At 42.9% G+C, this 15,739-nt stretch overlaps 1 protein-coding gene across 10 annotated transcripts in view; it reads left to right on the top strand.

The window, feature by feature from the left end:
- LOC118244027 (SAM and SH3 domain-containing protein 1-like) overlaps positions 1-15,739 on the top strand; it is a 562,909-nt gene that overhangs the window by 486,395 nt on the left and 60,775 nt on the right. For all 10 annotated transcript variants that reach the window (XM_035538690.2, XM_035538691.2, XM_035538692.2 and 7 more), the window contains 2 exons: positions 12,651-12,701; positions 12,823-12,872. In XM_035538690.2, coding sequence (XP_035394583.2) covers positions 12,651-12,701; positions 12,823-12,872 — 101 coding nt within the window. The remainder of the gene's footprint in view (positions 1-12,650; positions 12,702-12,822; positions 12,873-15,739) is intronic.

Here is a 15,739-nt window from a genome sequence, read left to right as displayed (position 1 = left end):
GTACCTTTGCTGCCTTTCTGTTTGAGAGGTTTGTGCATTTGGTTGTTTCTGTCAGTTGTTCTGCTGATGGTTCTTTATTCCAGATGCTTTATCTTTGTCCAGGATGAGGTCTGGTACAACACCTCTTACCTTGAGGTTTGCAGTGTACAGTCTGCTTTGGTCTTAACTTTTACAATATATTCCAGCTCTCAGCATTTCCTTTATCACTTCTAGTCTGGTGCTTTGTTATTTGGTTGCCTGTAGTGTTTCACTTGTCCTTTGGGTTTTTGGTTTTCTGTTCTTGGACTGACCGTTTCTGTTCAATGTTCATACAGAAGATGATTGGTTTAATTATGTGGAGTAGGAGTCACGATGAAGACCCAAGTTTCTGCAGGAAGACAGCGAAAGACATCATTTATATTGCCATTAAATCAACTGGGCCTAATGTGGAGAATGCATGCTCTAGATGTGCTCCAGGGTTACAAAGGCACTTCTTGCATTCGTTGATTGTTAGTGGTCTCTTTCATGGCATGGGGGCTGGAATTAGATGGTCTTTGAGGTCCCTTCCAACCCAACCCATTGCGTGATTCAGTGATTCTTTCCAATTATCCAGCTGTTCAGTTCTGCTGAGGCATGTGTAGGGATGAACCTTCCCTGTGCCAGCACAGGTGAGGCACACTGACTGGATTTGCTAGTTCTGCCTAGTCCACCAGAACATCCCCGCAAATCATGCCAGCTCTTGCGCTGTGGGATAGTCTGTGTAAAGACACCATTTAGTGCAATTAGGAAAGGGCCTCCAAACAGAAATGGTTACTGGTCGCTGAGGTGTATGTTTCACTTCATGGACATTAGGAAGACAAGTTACAGAAGTTAAAAGCAACGCAAGTCAGCATTTTTAACACCATAATTTGATTAACTGTGACAGCAGTGCTCCTTTAATAGTAAAATATGACACTGAGTGGGTCGGGTGACTAAGAAGCTGCGTCAGCGAGTACAAAGTTTGTACAGGCTTTGCTGGAATGAAGTGCATGTGCTGCTTGGACCCGCTGGGCCGCTGAACACCTAACAGCTGCAGGTGACTCTTGGAGCACAAGTCCATGCTGCGCTTGAGCTTCACCTGCTTCTGCTTGGCCAGTTCTTGTGTCCTTAAAGTCGAGTGTTGCCCATGGTCCGGTGGAGAGAGAGGCTGGAGTGCAACTTGGGATGCTCGTAGTTGCCTCTTCAGGAGTAAAATAGTCCAACCAGCTGAGTTGTGAATATGTGTTGTAGCTGTGCAGGGAGAAAATGTGTGGGAGAGAAGCATTTGTAAGGTTTTGCTGGAGCACTCCTCATTCTGTGTGCATGGCTGTGGATGATGGCTGCAGATGATTTGCCTGGAGCAGCAGTGGCAGCTCTCTTGGCAGATTTCGCAGGGCTGAGTTTCAGTGGCCACAGAAGAAAGGCTGCTCGCCAAGGCCCAAACGCGCTGTATGCAAGCAGCACCTAACGCTGGCATCGTTACTTTTTCTCCCCAGACACTTTTAGTGCTAGGTTTGCTCATTGTTCAGCAGTCAGCCTTTTTTATGGAAGAGGTCCTGACTTGCTCTGTGTCGGGATGACTGCCACGCCGTGTAAAACCACACAGACACAAAGCAAAACCGGGCCTTGCCGTTGCGCACTAGCCCAGAGGCGGCGTGGCACTGGGCTGAGGGGAGCGGGAGTTGGGCCTGGCCTCGAAGCAGGGAGAGGGGCCTGTCCTCCTGTCCTCTGCTGGGGGACGTCTCTGAGCCCCGTGCCCCTCACTACAGCTGTATGACAGATCCACAGGGCCATGTGTGTTGCCTACTGAATCTGAGAATCACTGAAGCCTGTATTTCTGCTGTCTGGTGGGCATGCCGGGGCAAAACCCTGCGCTGGTGATGCCCGTGTAGCGGCACGGCTGAGCTTCACAACTGGCTGGAGCTGGCTCAGCAGCAGGAAGGGTTAATTGCCTGCTTGAAGCTGTCAGTTTAACCCCTTACCAGCATAAGAACCAATGCCGTAAGAGTTTCTAGCCACAGTCTTTGCTTAAATGTAAAGAGCCAGTCAAGAATCCATCTACCAATAATTGTGTAGATACAGATTTCTATCATAACTGTGTAGAAGTCCATAATAACTACCTTAACATTATCAGACAAATGCTCACTGAAGTGTCTGAGCCCCAGCTGGCTTTATCTTCGTGTCACAGAGACCGCTGCCTTTCCTGTAAATACTGAGATAGAGGCTGTGCTCCTGAGGTCTTCGGAGAACCAGGATGCTGCGTGCCTTGTTTGTAAATACACTGCGATGTGCCAAACAGCTATTGGGCTTCAGTAATATTTTTTCACTCTGATGGGAACAACCTTGCATGTCATCTCTGGGCCTAAAAATACAATACAATGCGTCAGAGTTAATTTGTAATTCAGTTTGATGATAATCATCGTGTGACGGCCAGTGATGAAGGCTTCAATCAGTAAGGGTCTGGCCCAAAGCATCCATCAAATACAGGCTTCAGTTTCAAAGGTAAAGAGAAAATGACTAATTTGAAAGTCTCTTTATCAAAGGCAGTTTTTATAGCAGGGAGGAGGTATAAATAGAGACTAGCAATTTGTGGGCTAACCCTTTTTTTGCATTAATATGGTTAATTTGTTTTCAGTTCCCTTGTTCAAGAAATTAATTCTCCCTCATTTTCGAAGAGGCTTTGAAGTTAGCATCCAACTACCAACCTCTGTCTCTCTTCCGCTCCCCCTCACATTCCTGGAGTGCGTTTATGCAGGTTGAGAGCAAACACTTCAGTGCATAGCTCTAGGGAATGGATTCATATTGTCCAGCTTAGTTTTGGGGTGGTCAGTTTCACATGCCTATGTAGGAAACAAAATCAGATTGATTTCAAGTTAAACATTGGTTCTGTTTTTAAATGTCAGATTTTAAAAGAAGAAAAAAAAATATTAAAGCATTTACCAGTGTGACCAGTTTCTTTTCTGCTTCAAGTGTGCCTTCTTAAAAAGGATCTCGAAACAAACTGCTTCTTTGAAATGAGCTGATTGTAATAAAAAAAAAAAAATGTTAGCAGAGACTGGATTTTTTTGCTGACACAAGTTTCTGATATTAAACTTTTCAAAACCTTTTCTTAGTTGGATTTCTGCTCTTGCCACAGACAGAGCATCTTAAATGGGGGGCATACCTCATGAACCCCTTGCTTCTGAATGATGACACAAACGCATATCTCATGTTGTCATGGATGTCTGACTGCAGTCTCCTCATGGAATGATGGACACGAGTTGCTAAGGGGAGCAAAACTGGATAAAAAAAATTAAACTGAAAGTGCAAATCAGCAGAAAAGGTCTACTGAGTCTAAACCACTGAAAATGACTAGATTGAAGGCTAGAGTTGCGATGCTCTGAGTTCAGGATTTCTGTATTTTTGAGCTTGTAGCTGATGGTGTTTGTAACCTGAAAGCAAAAAAAAAAAAAAAAAAAAAAAAGAGGTGTAGTTCTGCTGTCAGTTGGAAAGCAAGAATCCATGTTACACAAAAGTTTTGACTTAATTCTTTCTGCGTCGTATCAGTATATCAGGCTGTTTGAATCTCTTCATGGAAAGAATAGAAAACCAGTATATGTGCATGTAGGCATATCCTCACAGTAAGACTACTCACTGGGGATGTGGGGTAATGTGGTTCACCTACTTGCATAGCTTAAACCTCCGTTGTACTCTTCTGTTACCTCTGTTCCTGTTCTCCGTTGGACAGTTGCACTTTCCTAAAATTTTGAAAGGAAAAAAAAATCTGTTTCCTGAGCAGTAGCACTAAAACTTTCAGTAATTCTGTGCTGGATGTGAGAAAGTCTTAAATATGGTAGTTTTTCTTGAATAAAGGTTTTAGTCATGTTCTGGAAGGCTCAGTTTCCCATTTAAAAAGAAGACGCAAAATACGTGTACATGCCTCTCTATATACAGACCTTTTAAAATCAGCAGCTTGAATATAGGTGCAGATTTTCCCCCAAGAGTATGAAGCCAGGAGTAGGTCGCAAGGCAAGCACTGAAGAGCGTGGCCCGATAGCAGTACCCTGGCTGTGGAGCTCTTCTGCCCCCTTGCCAACATGCCCCCCAAAGCGGGGTGGTCACAGAAGTAAGGCTGGCACCCAACATAGCTAAAGCATCCAACAGAAGGAATAGGAAGATGCAAATCTCTTTCAAATGTGTTTTGCTGTTCTGAGCCTCTGTAAGGTGAGGTGGCTCAAATAAATGAGATGGGAGAACTGTCTCACTTCACTGCAGTAGCCAGTCTGCACATGACAGCAACTATAATAATGGATATTTCTGACATAAAATGCGTTGCAGATTATGAGCATGACATAAATTAGAGAGAGGGGAAGAAAAAAGCTGGAGGGGAAAGTTTTAAACTAAAATGTCCTGTTTTCCATTGGGTAACTTCTGTAACTTTTTTTTTTTTTTAACCAATCTCCTTTTTCCCCAAGTAAAGCAAATCACAGCTTTCCCAGAATGAAAGTAATGCAGAATATTTCTTTTTTCATGAAATGAAGGACTTGATTGCTGGTACCCCATGCATCTGTGGCAATACAAAAAAACCTTCTTTGTGGATTTTTTAATGAATAGCGCTTTCTTCCTATTTGCCTACTCCAGAATTTCACCAACGTTTTTAAGGCCTTAGCGAATCAAAGTCAACTGTAGTTTTTCTGCTACAGATCTTCTGAATAATTCATTGGTAACTTACTGTTTGGCACAACATAAAGCGAAAACAACATAGAGGTGTGTTTTTTTTAATGTTAGCTAGTATAATGAATTATGTCAAAGTGTGAGTATGCTTGTAAAAATAGCAGTACCACAATAACAACCAAACTCACCAGAATCCCTGGGATTTTGGTGTTAGCAGTTGATTCAACTCACAAGCTTGTATTCATTTGCAATATAGATCACCTGAAATTTTGTCTGCTGCAGGCATGGATAGTGGCTTGTAGGTGCACAAATGCATAATCAATACCAATACAGCTTAGAGTGGATCTGTGTTACCAGCGTTTCCATGGCACGTCTGTTTGAGAGGATTTATAGTACGGCTGTAGAAGTTTCCTTGAGGCATCAGTCTTAGCCTAAGACTCTATTTTTCTTTCCTTGCACGTTTTCAAAACCAAAACATGTCTCTGTTCTTCTTGAAAATACTGAAGAAAAATTGGGAAAATGGTGAATAAGCTTAATAATAAATGTAGTACAGCATTGTATACATGGAAATGAAAAATCAGTAAGTTCTGAGAAATGTTTCACAAAAGGAGACAGAACATAACCAGGATACTGGTATTTTGAATTTGAAAGGTGCATAAAAGCTGACCAAAGCTGTTGATACTCACGAGAGGTTTGGAATATTCTGTGGCTCTAAAGATGAGGAGCTGCTTGTGATTCTTGTCCCCTTATCTGCAACACTGTTAGTGTTTCACTTCAAAACCACTCTAAATTCCTGACCATGTAGTTGCTGGAAAGCAAGGGGCGGGGGCAGCGTGCAGTTCACAGAGACGCCAGATCCCTGTTTTCCGTGTGCAGGTACCTGTCCTGTGCCAGCACCCCTCTGTGGGGACACACTGGGCACAAAGCCTGGTCCTCCGGCCCCAGCTTGTCCCCTGTGCTGCTGCTGCCACAGCTTTTGCATCTGCCCACCCAGGCTGCTCCCACCGCAGAGCACACTGTAACAAAGCTGTGTGTGTGCTTGCTTGCTTACCCTCTCACTTCGTGTTTAAACATTCCTGATGTGTTTGGCTATTTTTTCATCCACCTGAAAGATCACAGTTGTCCCCAGTGCCATGAACACCCTCACGAGCTTCAGGTCCTTCCTGAAACCCCACCTCTTTTGTGTTGTTTTCTATCACTGTTTCTCCTCACATAAGTATTTTTTGGCTATACTTGAACAAGAAAAGTTTAGCTGTTAATGCTGACAGACATCAGGACTTTTAGTCAAAAATGGCAGGTCCTATTTATACCAGCAACAGCTCTAGTGCAGATGCAGTTACACCAGCGTAGAAGTTTTACCATTTTAGTATTTGGGTAATGGGTGTAAAATACATCAATCAAAGACCCGCAGTGCCCCGGTTGCATATATATGCCTTTACATTATTACATTTTTAGCACAGAGAGAGCTACCGTAGCTTTGGGCTTGCTTCAGCTTGTTTGGAAAATTGATCAGAATGTATCTGATTTTCCCACTGTAGAAAGCTGTGTTCTTGTATCGACCTTCCTTTCTCTGAAGCCTTTTGCTGCTGTTTTTTTTTTTTTCTGTCTGCGCTGTAATTTCACTGGGTTCAGACTCTGTTTGTTACGAATGGATTTATGAGTTAGCTCTGCATAGCTTTTTATTGTTACAGAGCTTTACAAAGGCTGTCGTTCCTTTGTAATTACTAATGAATTATGTTTTTCAAAATCACTGGAGAATGTTTTTCAGCCCCTGTGGCTTCCAACCTTAGTGTTGAATGCAATGTATTTCATTTGGGGAAAAAAACAAAAACAACCACTTGTGCTTTTATTGTTGGTAGAGGGGAGAATGTCAAGCACTGCTCCCTGTGACGTGTTACATTCGATAGGTCCAGCACCTGCATCAAGCCAAGAGGCATGGTTTTTCTTTCATGCCTACTGCTAAAAGCAGGCACGTGAGTGCTGTAGCGGCGTGTTTTTTCTGAAGCTACAGTCATCAGTAGTTAAGGTAAGATTTGGCCTATATCTGTGTTGTTTGTGAGGCATTGAGACTTTTGGACTGTTATTTCATGTGTAGAAGTATTTACTTGGTTGAAATCCCATTTTTTAACCATTTCTCCCACATAGTTCATTTCCTCGGTCCAGCGTTTTGCTGCTGCTGCAGGATGTTATCGTTTAGCGTGTGTCAGCTCTGGCCCTGACGTGTAGGAGCAGTCTAGCAACGAGCTTCTCCTCTCTCCACCAAAATGGCTCCGGTGGAAGGATGGACCAGAGGCAGCAGTCTGAGCCTCAAAACGGGACTTCTACTGATCTGTACCCCTGGAAGCTCACTGAGCCGGGTAATCCCTTCAAATACTTGCTGAGGCAGTAGCCACGGGGATAGGGCTTTTTACTTCTATATTCTGCTCCGTGACGCGTGGCTAGTGCCTCCTAGGCAATTTCCATTAAGCACCTGTGTACCTGCATGGTCCCTGCACACAGGCTTGCCTGCACCTTCTCCAGAACCTCTGCAGAGCCTGAAATGTGATGTGTGATGGAGGACTCCAGGCAGAACAACTGCTTTCCGAGCAAAATGAATGCTTAGAGACCTGTGGTGCTCTGGCTGTCTGTCAGATGTGGTGGCGGTGGTGGTTAATCATTCCAGGAGCAAGACTGGAGCAGGCAGTGCGCCTTCAGAGCAAACAGGGAGGGTGTTTGGGGGAAGAGACTTTCAGAACTTTCTTGCAGAAGTTCTTTTGCTGTAGGTGCTTTATTTACACCTGTGGAAATGGTTTCCTAAAAGTATTTAAAAATTTATGAGCACTTCAGTCATCTTTTCCATTGGTTATGTCACTAAATTTCCCCAGCACTTGTGCGTGTCTCACTTTTCACAGTTGCTGTCTGCAGAGTGAGATTAATCCTGTCTTGGGATCTGCACAGGAGTGTTTAAATTTATAATTTAGATGCATACAGCTCCTGTGGTAGAAGCTGTGAAGAGGTTCATGAATTTCTAATTGTAAGGGATTCATTCAATAAATGTAATTTCCTAAACGGACGAAGTTGTAGTGTCGAACGTAGATGAAGCGTAATGCTGAGGTAATTAAAATACACAAATGCCCTCTTGTAGAACGCACAAGCCCTGCTCTGGGTGCCCAGGTTTCCATTTGGATGCTTTCCTCCACCACGCTCGTGTATTTCAGTAGCAGAACAGTCATACCTTCAGATAGGCAGAGATTTCCCTTATCTCTTGTGTTGCACTCAGAACAACTGAACTGAAGTTACAGCAGGAAGAAAAGTCCCTCATGAATTCAGCGCCTGTCGTTACAGTCAGGAAATGTGTTTCAAGCCTCTTCCCTGTACGCTTTGTGCTTTAATACTTTCTTCCCCTATGCATTTCTCAGGCCTAATTCATAAAAGACAGTAAGACGGTTTTCAGCATGTTTACAAGGATGATAGCATATAAAACAGAAATGACATTATTTAGAAATTATTTAAGATTTTTTAAATTAATTATTTCGAAATTATTTAATTTGAAGAGAAATTGCAACCTAATGACTTGATAAATCACACAGTGAACAAAGTAAACAGGAAAGCTACCTGTAAAGGAAGCTTCTTTCTTGGGCCCTGAGGCGATCAACTTAAGGCTTGAAGCATAAACCACAACTCCTGGTCATTAAGCTCACAAATCGCCTTTTCTTTCAATATGAGAGATTTGGGAGAAAAAAAAATCACTGACACACTTCTCGTGCACCAGACCAGCTGAGCCTTACCCCTTCAGCTCGGTGGCCACTTTCGGCAGCGTCCACAGCGCAGCCAGGGGCAAGACCTGGGCACAGCTGTGCCCACTCACCTTCCCTTGTCTGCTAGAATTACTAATTTTTATCAGCTTCCTCTGGCCCTAAAATCGGTATTTGAGGTTCAGTATGGTGATAACCTTGGACCTAGAGGGGAGCTGGACAAACCGCTGTTAAGCTACCATATGCCTTCCTTCTTATGGGCCTTCCTTCTTATGGGCCTTCCCTCTTATGGGATTTCCTGGGAGATGGATACAGTTTCTGAATATCTCCATTTGCCTAGAATCTTCAAATCGCAGGTGCTGTGAATTATACAGTGTAAGGGACATGTGCAATATACATCGATAGTGTCTGTGTGCAGTGAGTCTTTCAGAAAGGACCCCTTAAATCCAGAAATCACTCAAGTAAATCAGACGCTTTTGGAAAATGCTGGATTGATCACACATAGTTTAAGGAGTCTGCAGGTACTTTCTCAGATCAGTAGATTTCCTGCACAAACACTTGCTTAGTGTGCAAGTGGCATGAATGTCTGGTACGCAGCAGAGGAGCTTCGTGGATCCGCGTGGCGGGCAGTTGTATGGGGCAGCAGGCTGCAAGGACAGAAAATGCCGATCGCCCTGATGCCTGCTTCGTCTAGACCAGAGCGCTGGAAATGCAGGCTAGCGGTGGCTGTTACTGCAGCGGCGTCTTCTATAAACCCAAGCTCTCCCATATTTCATTTTTAAGATTCACTTCAGAATGGTGAAAGATGTACTTTCATGAAACCAATCTTTGGAAATATTTTTTTAAAAGATGTAGCGTGCTACATAGCATGCCAACAATATAAGGCTTTCTCAACCTTCTAGAGTTAGTCCTTGATAGAAAAAAGGCTTTGATCTTGATGTATTAAAGTCAACGCGACCTGTGGATTTGTGCGTAAGGTTTAACGGATTTTAACCTAAATAAATAGAATTAGTCCAGGTTGATAAAATTTCTGTGATCTGTGATAAAAACCTGTGTCAGAAGTTCAGTCATTTAGTAATATTTTCCTAAGTGTTTTCCTTTGGTTTCTTGTCTAAATAGTAATAGCAAAAACATCATTCTTTTGGAAGTAGAATGGGGGTAGGTATTATAATCGCAGTAATACAGGACTGTCGGGTGTTTTGCATTCCAGCACTGCAAAGTTTTAGAGGAGGAAGAGGAGAGTTGTCCTTGCTTCTGTCCTCCAGTCATCCTGATCATATAAAACTGCTCCTGTTCAAACAGGGTGGGCTTGACAGTGAGAAAAAAAGAAAGCAAATACAGTCAGCTTTTTTTAGGATTTTGTTACACAGGATGCAGCTGGCTATTCATCTGAATAGTTTTCATTTTAGGCTGAAAATGGTAACTTTCCATCTAATTGCAATCTCAGGCTACAAATTCACGAGCAACTGCTCAAGCAAAAGACTTTTATAAGGCCTTGGGAATCCAGATAGCATCTTGTAAATGATAATTTACGAAAACTGCAGTATTAAAAAAAAATGCAGCAGGCAGCTTCTTAAGGCAACAGATAAATCATCAGAAAGTGGAATATTTACTGCTGAGAAGTTGGGATCTAAAGGCATGTTGGATGCACAGTGGGTTCTCCTTCCTGACTACATGAAACTTTAAGACGTGATAGCTTGTCAAATGCTCCATTTCTCAGCTGTCTGCCAGTCAGTGGACAAATGAGGTGCCCGTGAATGAGACGTGTCCGGGGCACGGGGCTTCTGCTCCCTTCCTCCTTGCGGGCTGCGAGGCCAGGGTGGGCCAGTGGGCGAGGAGGGCTGCAGCGGTGTGCCCGCGGTCCTCCCTGGACAAACAATTTTCTTGGATTCCATTTTGACAGAGCCAAAGGACAAAGAGAGGGATGCGTGGTGCCAAATGGCTAATTTCACTTCCTTGATCTGTGAGCATCTGTGGAATTTCCCTGGGCTCGGTCCAGCTTCTGCTTGACTGCAGAAGGAGCCCTGCTGGGGCTGCCAGAGAGTGGATGTGGTCCCCTTGTGGTGCTGACTTCCACTCAAGGACTTCAGTTCCCTTTCTGTGCTGTAGGATCAGCAAAAGCAGATACCCAGACTGCGCATGTTTAGGCAAAACCCGTGAGTTGGGCAATGACCCCATGTCAGCCTTGAATGCTCAATACCAAGCACGTGGCAATGAGCCACTCTGTGTCCTTCGGGCTGCCGGGGCCGTCAGCAGGCTGGGCTCCTCTGCCCTTGCAAACTTTCTGGGAGCGCTAATCCCACACCACTTCATGGCACTTAGCGGCGATTTCCTGTTCAGCGTTAAAAGGCTGCATTTCCAGAAAATTGTGTCTACTTTTCCGTTTTGTATTAAATGCTAAGAACATTTTGTCACCCTTTTGGTAAACAAAGGGCATAGGAAGTACAATTTCACAGAGATAAGAGGTTTATGTGTAGGCTGAGGAATGCATGAACAGAAAGACCTCCAGGATTGAGAAATAAATGTCTTTTTTTTTTTTTTGAGCATGTGGACGACTGTGGTTGCTTACTCAGCTACGCTGGCCCTTTGGTTGCAGTACTGACTTCCCTAGGGGTAGAGCTGGTTGAGAATAGCTGGCCATAAGCAGGCTCCCCCACTGTTTCACATGCAGATCAAGCAGTGAATTGCAGCTCTCCGTCCTGACAAATAACTGTAATTTGTTCCATCATTCCAGTTGGAATTTTCCCACTGACTTCAGCCAGACTCATTGTTAATGCTAGGTGCCTTTCAGGTAGCTGGCTAACAGTCTTAAATTAGATACCACGAGTGGGACTCACCTCGTCTGACTTGAGGCATCGGGAGACAGCCAGGCGAGTTATTCTGTAGGAGTTGCTGCCTCTCTATTGACTATGAAGGGAGCCTCAGTGACTGGGTCCTGGAGTAGCTGATTATATCCCAGATATTTGGGGGAAAGTGCTTTGAAGTCAATCCTGTTGGCACATCTCTGTGTGAAAAACAGACTTTGCTGAAACAGAGCAGAATCCTCCTGGTATTTTCAGCCCGTTAAAAGAAAATGCTCTTTCAATGCTGAGTTTTTCCTGCATATTACTCTTTAAAATAAATGGTCAGAAATTCTGCTTGAATTTAACTAATAAGTTGTGTGATGGTATAGTGTAATTTTTGCATCTTTTGTGTATTTGCATCTTCTTAATCCACAGCTGTAGTGGAAATACAGATACTTGCATGAAGAAAATTCTTGTTGATAGTGGTATTTTCACCAGAGGATGTTTTGTGATGCATAACCCCAAACCTCAACTGCCTAATTTCTGAAACTCATTTTTTATTTTATTCATTTGAGAAACTAAAGCCTGTGAATGTTTTTTCTCGCCACATTGTTAGTATGATAATTGGGACCCAAAAGTTGTAGGCATTGTTCCTGGCTCTTATGCACTGTCACTGAGCAACGCCCTGAACACTGGGCTATGGAAAATGGTTATTGTATCTAGCAGTGAACTGACTTGGCATTTTCTGTCTGGCTTAGAATAGACAATATTTAGTGAAAAATACTACTTTCATACTTAGTTATTATCTATTATTCTTTATAAATGATAACTTAAAGTTTCAAAACAGCAATATTTTTGTTGTAGCTAAGCATTTGTAAATTATGTTTTTTGTAAATCTTGTATCACAGGTGCCAATGGTTAGAAGGCTGGGGAATGGTTCATGATGTGTATGTAGTCACAGTCTGCTCTAGCCAAGTACGTTTGGGCTCATGCAGTCTGTTCACAGAAACAGATCCTGAGCTTTCAGTCTGTCCCCGATGTTTGTCAGGGACTTTAACCTTTTTAGAACCCTGTACAGAGCCTAGAGACACCAAGTGGCTTAACAAGAAATCACTAATAAATACATAAGGGGGGGAATTCTGAAATACGGAAAAGAGTAACAGGCCTTTTCCATGAGCATCTTTTAAGCATTGACCATTTAGAGAAAACAACTTGTTCCTCCTGTTAAGTTTTGAATCCCTTCTGTGTGGCAGTCTTACGTTTTTATGTAACCTCCAGTGATAAGGAATGGAATTACCTTTTGCTGGAGTATTTCAGAATGTATCCAGAGAGTGGTTCCTCCTGGAGAGGTTAATGTTTCCCATTCAGCAGGTTTTGAGGTAGCCCAAGGTTCTGTTATCCTGTTTCTTACTTTTTCTCCGCTTCCAGTTTCTTCTTCCTGGTGTTTGGACATTTTATTAACCTGGCATCTGTTCTGTTTTAGGAGAAACCTGATGCCAGCCCCACATCTCTACAGCTGAGATCCCAAATTGAGGTAAACACTTTGCTTTTGGTCATCTATTTTTGTTTGTTTGTTTTTTAATTTGATATTCTGCATAAACTGGGCAAAGGCTGCTCTCGTGTCTGCTCTCACTGCTGTGTGTCTTCTCTTGCAGGAGTCACTGGGTCTCAGCAGCACCGCGTCAACACCAGACACTGAAAGAAAGTAAGTGAGGGCACAGGAGGCAAGAAAAGAGAGGGGAAATTTGGTGTTTTCTTATTCCTTGTGGTAAATTAATTTAAAATTGCATTGGTACTTCAAGATTTAAGATCCAGCCTCTAGTATGTTTGGTTCCCATTTTGGAACCTGCTCTTTCTCTCCTCTTTTGGCATTTTATTATTATTTTTTTAAAATCAAGGGAGACTTATCTTTTCTCCCTTCTGTGTGCACCTGGGACATGCATACACTGATAAAACTGGTAGTCATTTCTGAGAAACATCACTGATTGCACATTCTCTGCAAATTAAACCTGTTTAAAAATAACTTTCCGGGGCTAGACCTAAATGCAGCCAAAAAAGATAGACTAGAGGAAGGGAGAGCTACAAACTTAAACCACTTTCCTTTTCCTGTGCACTCCTGGGTTTGTAACTGTGCTTTTGAAGAAGGTGCCAAGGGAGTGAAGTATTTAAAAACCAAGTTAAAAGGAACTTTAATTTTAGCAGTCCTTAATAAAAAGCTCTCTGTGTGGACTGAGAGGGTTTCTGTTTACTGTCACCTCCTGCTGCAATGCGTGCTTGTTTTCTGCACCTCCTTCCTTTGATCCCAAGATCTCAGTTCCCTACTGCTAAGGGTAACGTGCACTAGTGCATGAAGACAACTGACACTGTATTTCCAATTGCCTGCATGTCGTAGGGTTGTGCCAGCTGGACTAGTTCAGAGGCAGTGCACGGAGTCCAGATCTGAATGTGAGGTGCTTTATTTAGTAAAGTTTTACAGTCTCGCATTTGAATAGCTTCTAGCGGAGTCATGATTCACCACTGGACCATAACAGGAAGGTTTTATAAAATTGCTGCCCTTGCTCTTGCTCATTCAGGAGAACCAGCGTCAGTTCTAGAGAGAGCTGCAGTAGATGTGGTGCATGGGACTTGCCTCACTGAGTGTTGGCCGTATGGGAGTCAGGTGTTTGGTATGGAACAGCTCTTTAGGAGCTTCCTGCAAAAACGTCTAAAAGCTGATTCATGCTGAAGATCTTGGAAAGTGATGAATTATGTTTTAGAGGTGCCTTGTCTCTCTTCGTCACTCACAGAGAAAGCAGTGGATGGCTTGCTTGAGGTAGATACCTTATCCATCTTAGGCTGTTTTGAAAATGAGTGAATTTTACCTTGGTACCATCACTGCCCCCATTTGATGTGCTGTTAAGAGAGAAAGCCTACAAGCTTAAGATTTAAAAATGGTGCTTCAGATATTGAAACATGGAGAAGTTCTTTTCAAGGATATTTCCCTGTGTAGCATTGTAATGAAACCAAAAATGCCAAGTGGATGGGAACGTGGTGAGTACTGTAGTCTGGGAAGTAAGCCTCCAAGGTTATCCTATAATCATAATACTTCTCTCTCAGTCTCAAAGCGCTTTCCCCATGGGTAAACAACATCATTATCCCACCTCAGATAATGATGAGATAAAATCTCACAGAAGGACAGCACACAACTGGGAATAAACTCCTCTTACAAGTTCTAGCCAGCTTCCTAAAATGTGTCTCTGTGTAGGTATTGTACCACAAATAGCTGAGTAAGGAGACAGTATCTACAGAAACATCTTCTGAATGACTATATTCCAAGAGTACCCATTTACTTCACTGAAAGGAAATTAACTTCATTATCTTAGTTGTGGTGGAAGAGACCTATGATTTTTGTAGACCTATCAAGAATGCAGGTGTCCTTTTTGAGGATTTTTCTGTCAACTGAGAGATGCATGTGGTTAACCCAATCAGATATGTGAAACTGCCACAGGGGAGGTCAGATCAAAACTTTGCACTTTAGAAAACAAGCCAACGTAATGGATGCTAACTGGGCAGAGTGTTGAAAATAACAAGTATCTACTCGATGCCATAGAAAATAATCAAAGCAGAAACAATACAGGCCTGTGCCTATTAGTGGCAGCCCGCCCATCAATGCTAGTTTCAGTTCTCTAGCTTAGAGGCATTCCCGTGTCAGTTCAGCCCTCTTCCAGGGAGGGAAAGGTTATAAAATTGATCTGCTGAAAAATGACTATTTTAAGGCCATCTGTACTTGTTACTAAGATGCTGAGTTTGATGTTTTGGGGGGAGGATGTGTCAGAACTAGAGCCTTTTTGTGTGCGTTGTCTAATTTATGGCTTTCAGCTGAATTTTGCTGCATGGGCATGCTACAAGAGACAGGAAGTTTGTCCTTTTGGGGACAGTGCTTCTGTGGCCACCGCTGTTGTGTGATAGATCTGGGGCGAACCTTTTACAAAGCTTCTTTTGTTGTTAGAAGACTCCGTTTTTGTCAAACATGAAACTGGATGTATATGTGCATTGGTTTCTTATATTCAGAAACAGATTTGGAGGTCTGAATTAGAAAGATTTGTCCCAAAATGCCCATCCAGACTTTTTGGAGCTGAAAAATCTGTTGTTGTGCATACTCTTCCAAAGCCCAAGTAAAGGCTTGGCCAACAAAAAATTACATGTCCATGTATTGAAAATACAAACTTTTTTCTAGGGTAAGCTAAGAAGAGTTGTTCGTATGGTGTCATGAGCGGGTTGTTTCAGAAAGTGAAAAAAAAAAGAGAGAAACTCCTGTTAGGATGAGGAGGCGAGAGCGAGTGGCCCGGTGTATTGCAGGAGTCACCGGTAGCTCCCTCACCCAGAGCTGCTGTTTGCACACCCTGCAGCTTAACCCTACCAGGATCTAAAGCTCTAAAATAACACACCTGGATGGTTGTTTAATTTGACAGTTGAGAGATTCCAGACAGAAAGAGGCTTTGAGAGAGTCTGGAAGAAACTGTGTTTGTTTTAACCTTTGGTATGGTTTTCCTTTTCTGTGGTGCCCGATTGAAGAGAAAGTCTGACAGGCTC

The sequence above is a fragment of the Cygnus atratus genome, chromosome 3, assembly GCF_013377495.2.
Source record: "Cygnus atratus isolate AKBS03 ecotype Queensland, Australia chromosome 3, CAtr_DNAZoo_HiC_assembly, whole genome shotgun sequence".
NCBI lineage: Eukaryota > Metazoa > Chordata > Aves > Anseriformes > Anatidae > Cygnus > Cygnus atratus.
The sequence above is the reverse complement of the archived record's forward strand: the minus strand, read 5'-3'. Positions and strand labels throughout refer to the sequence as shown.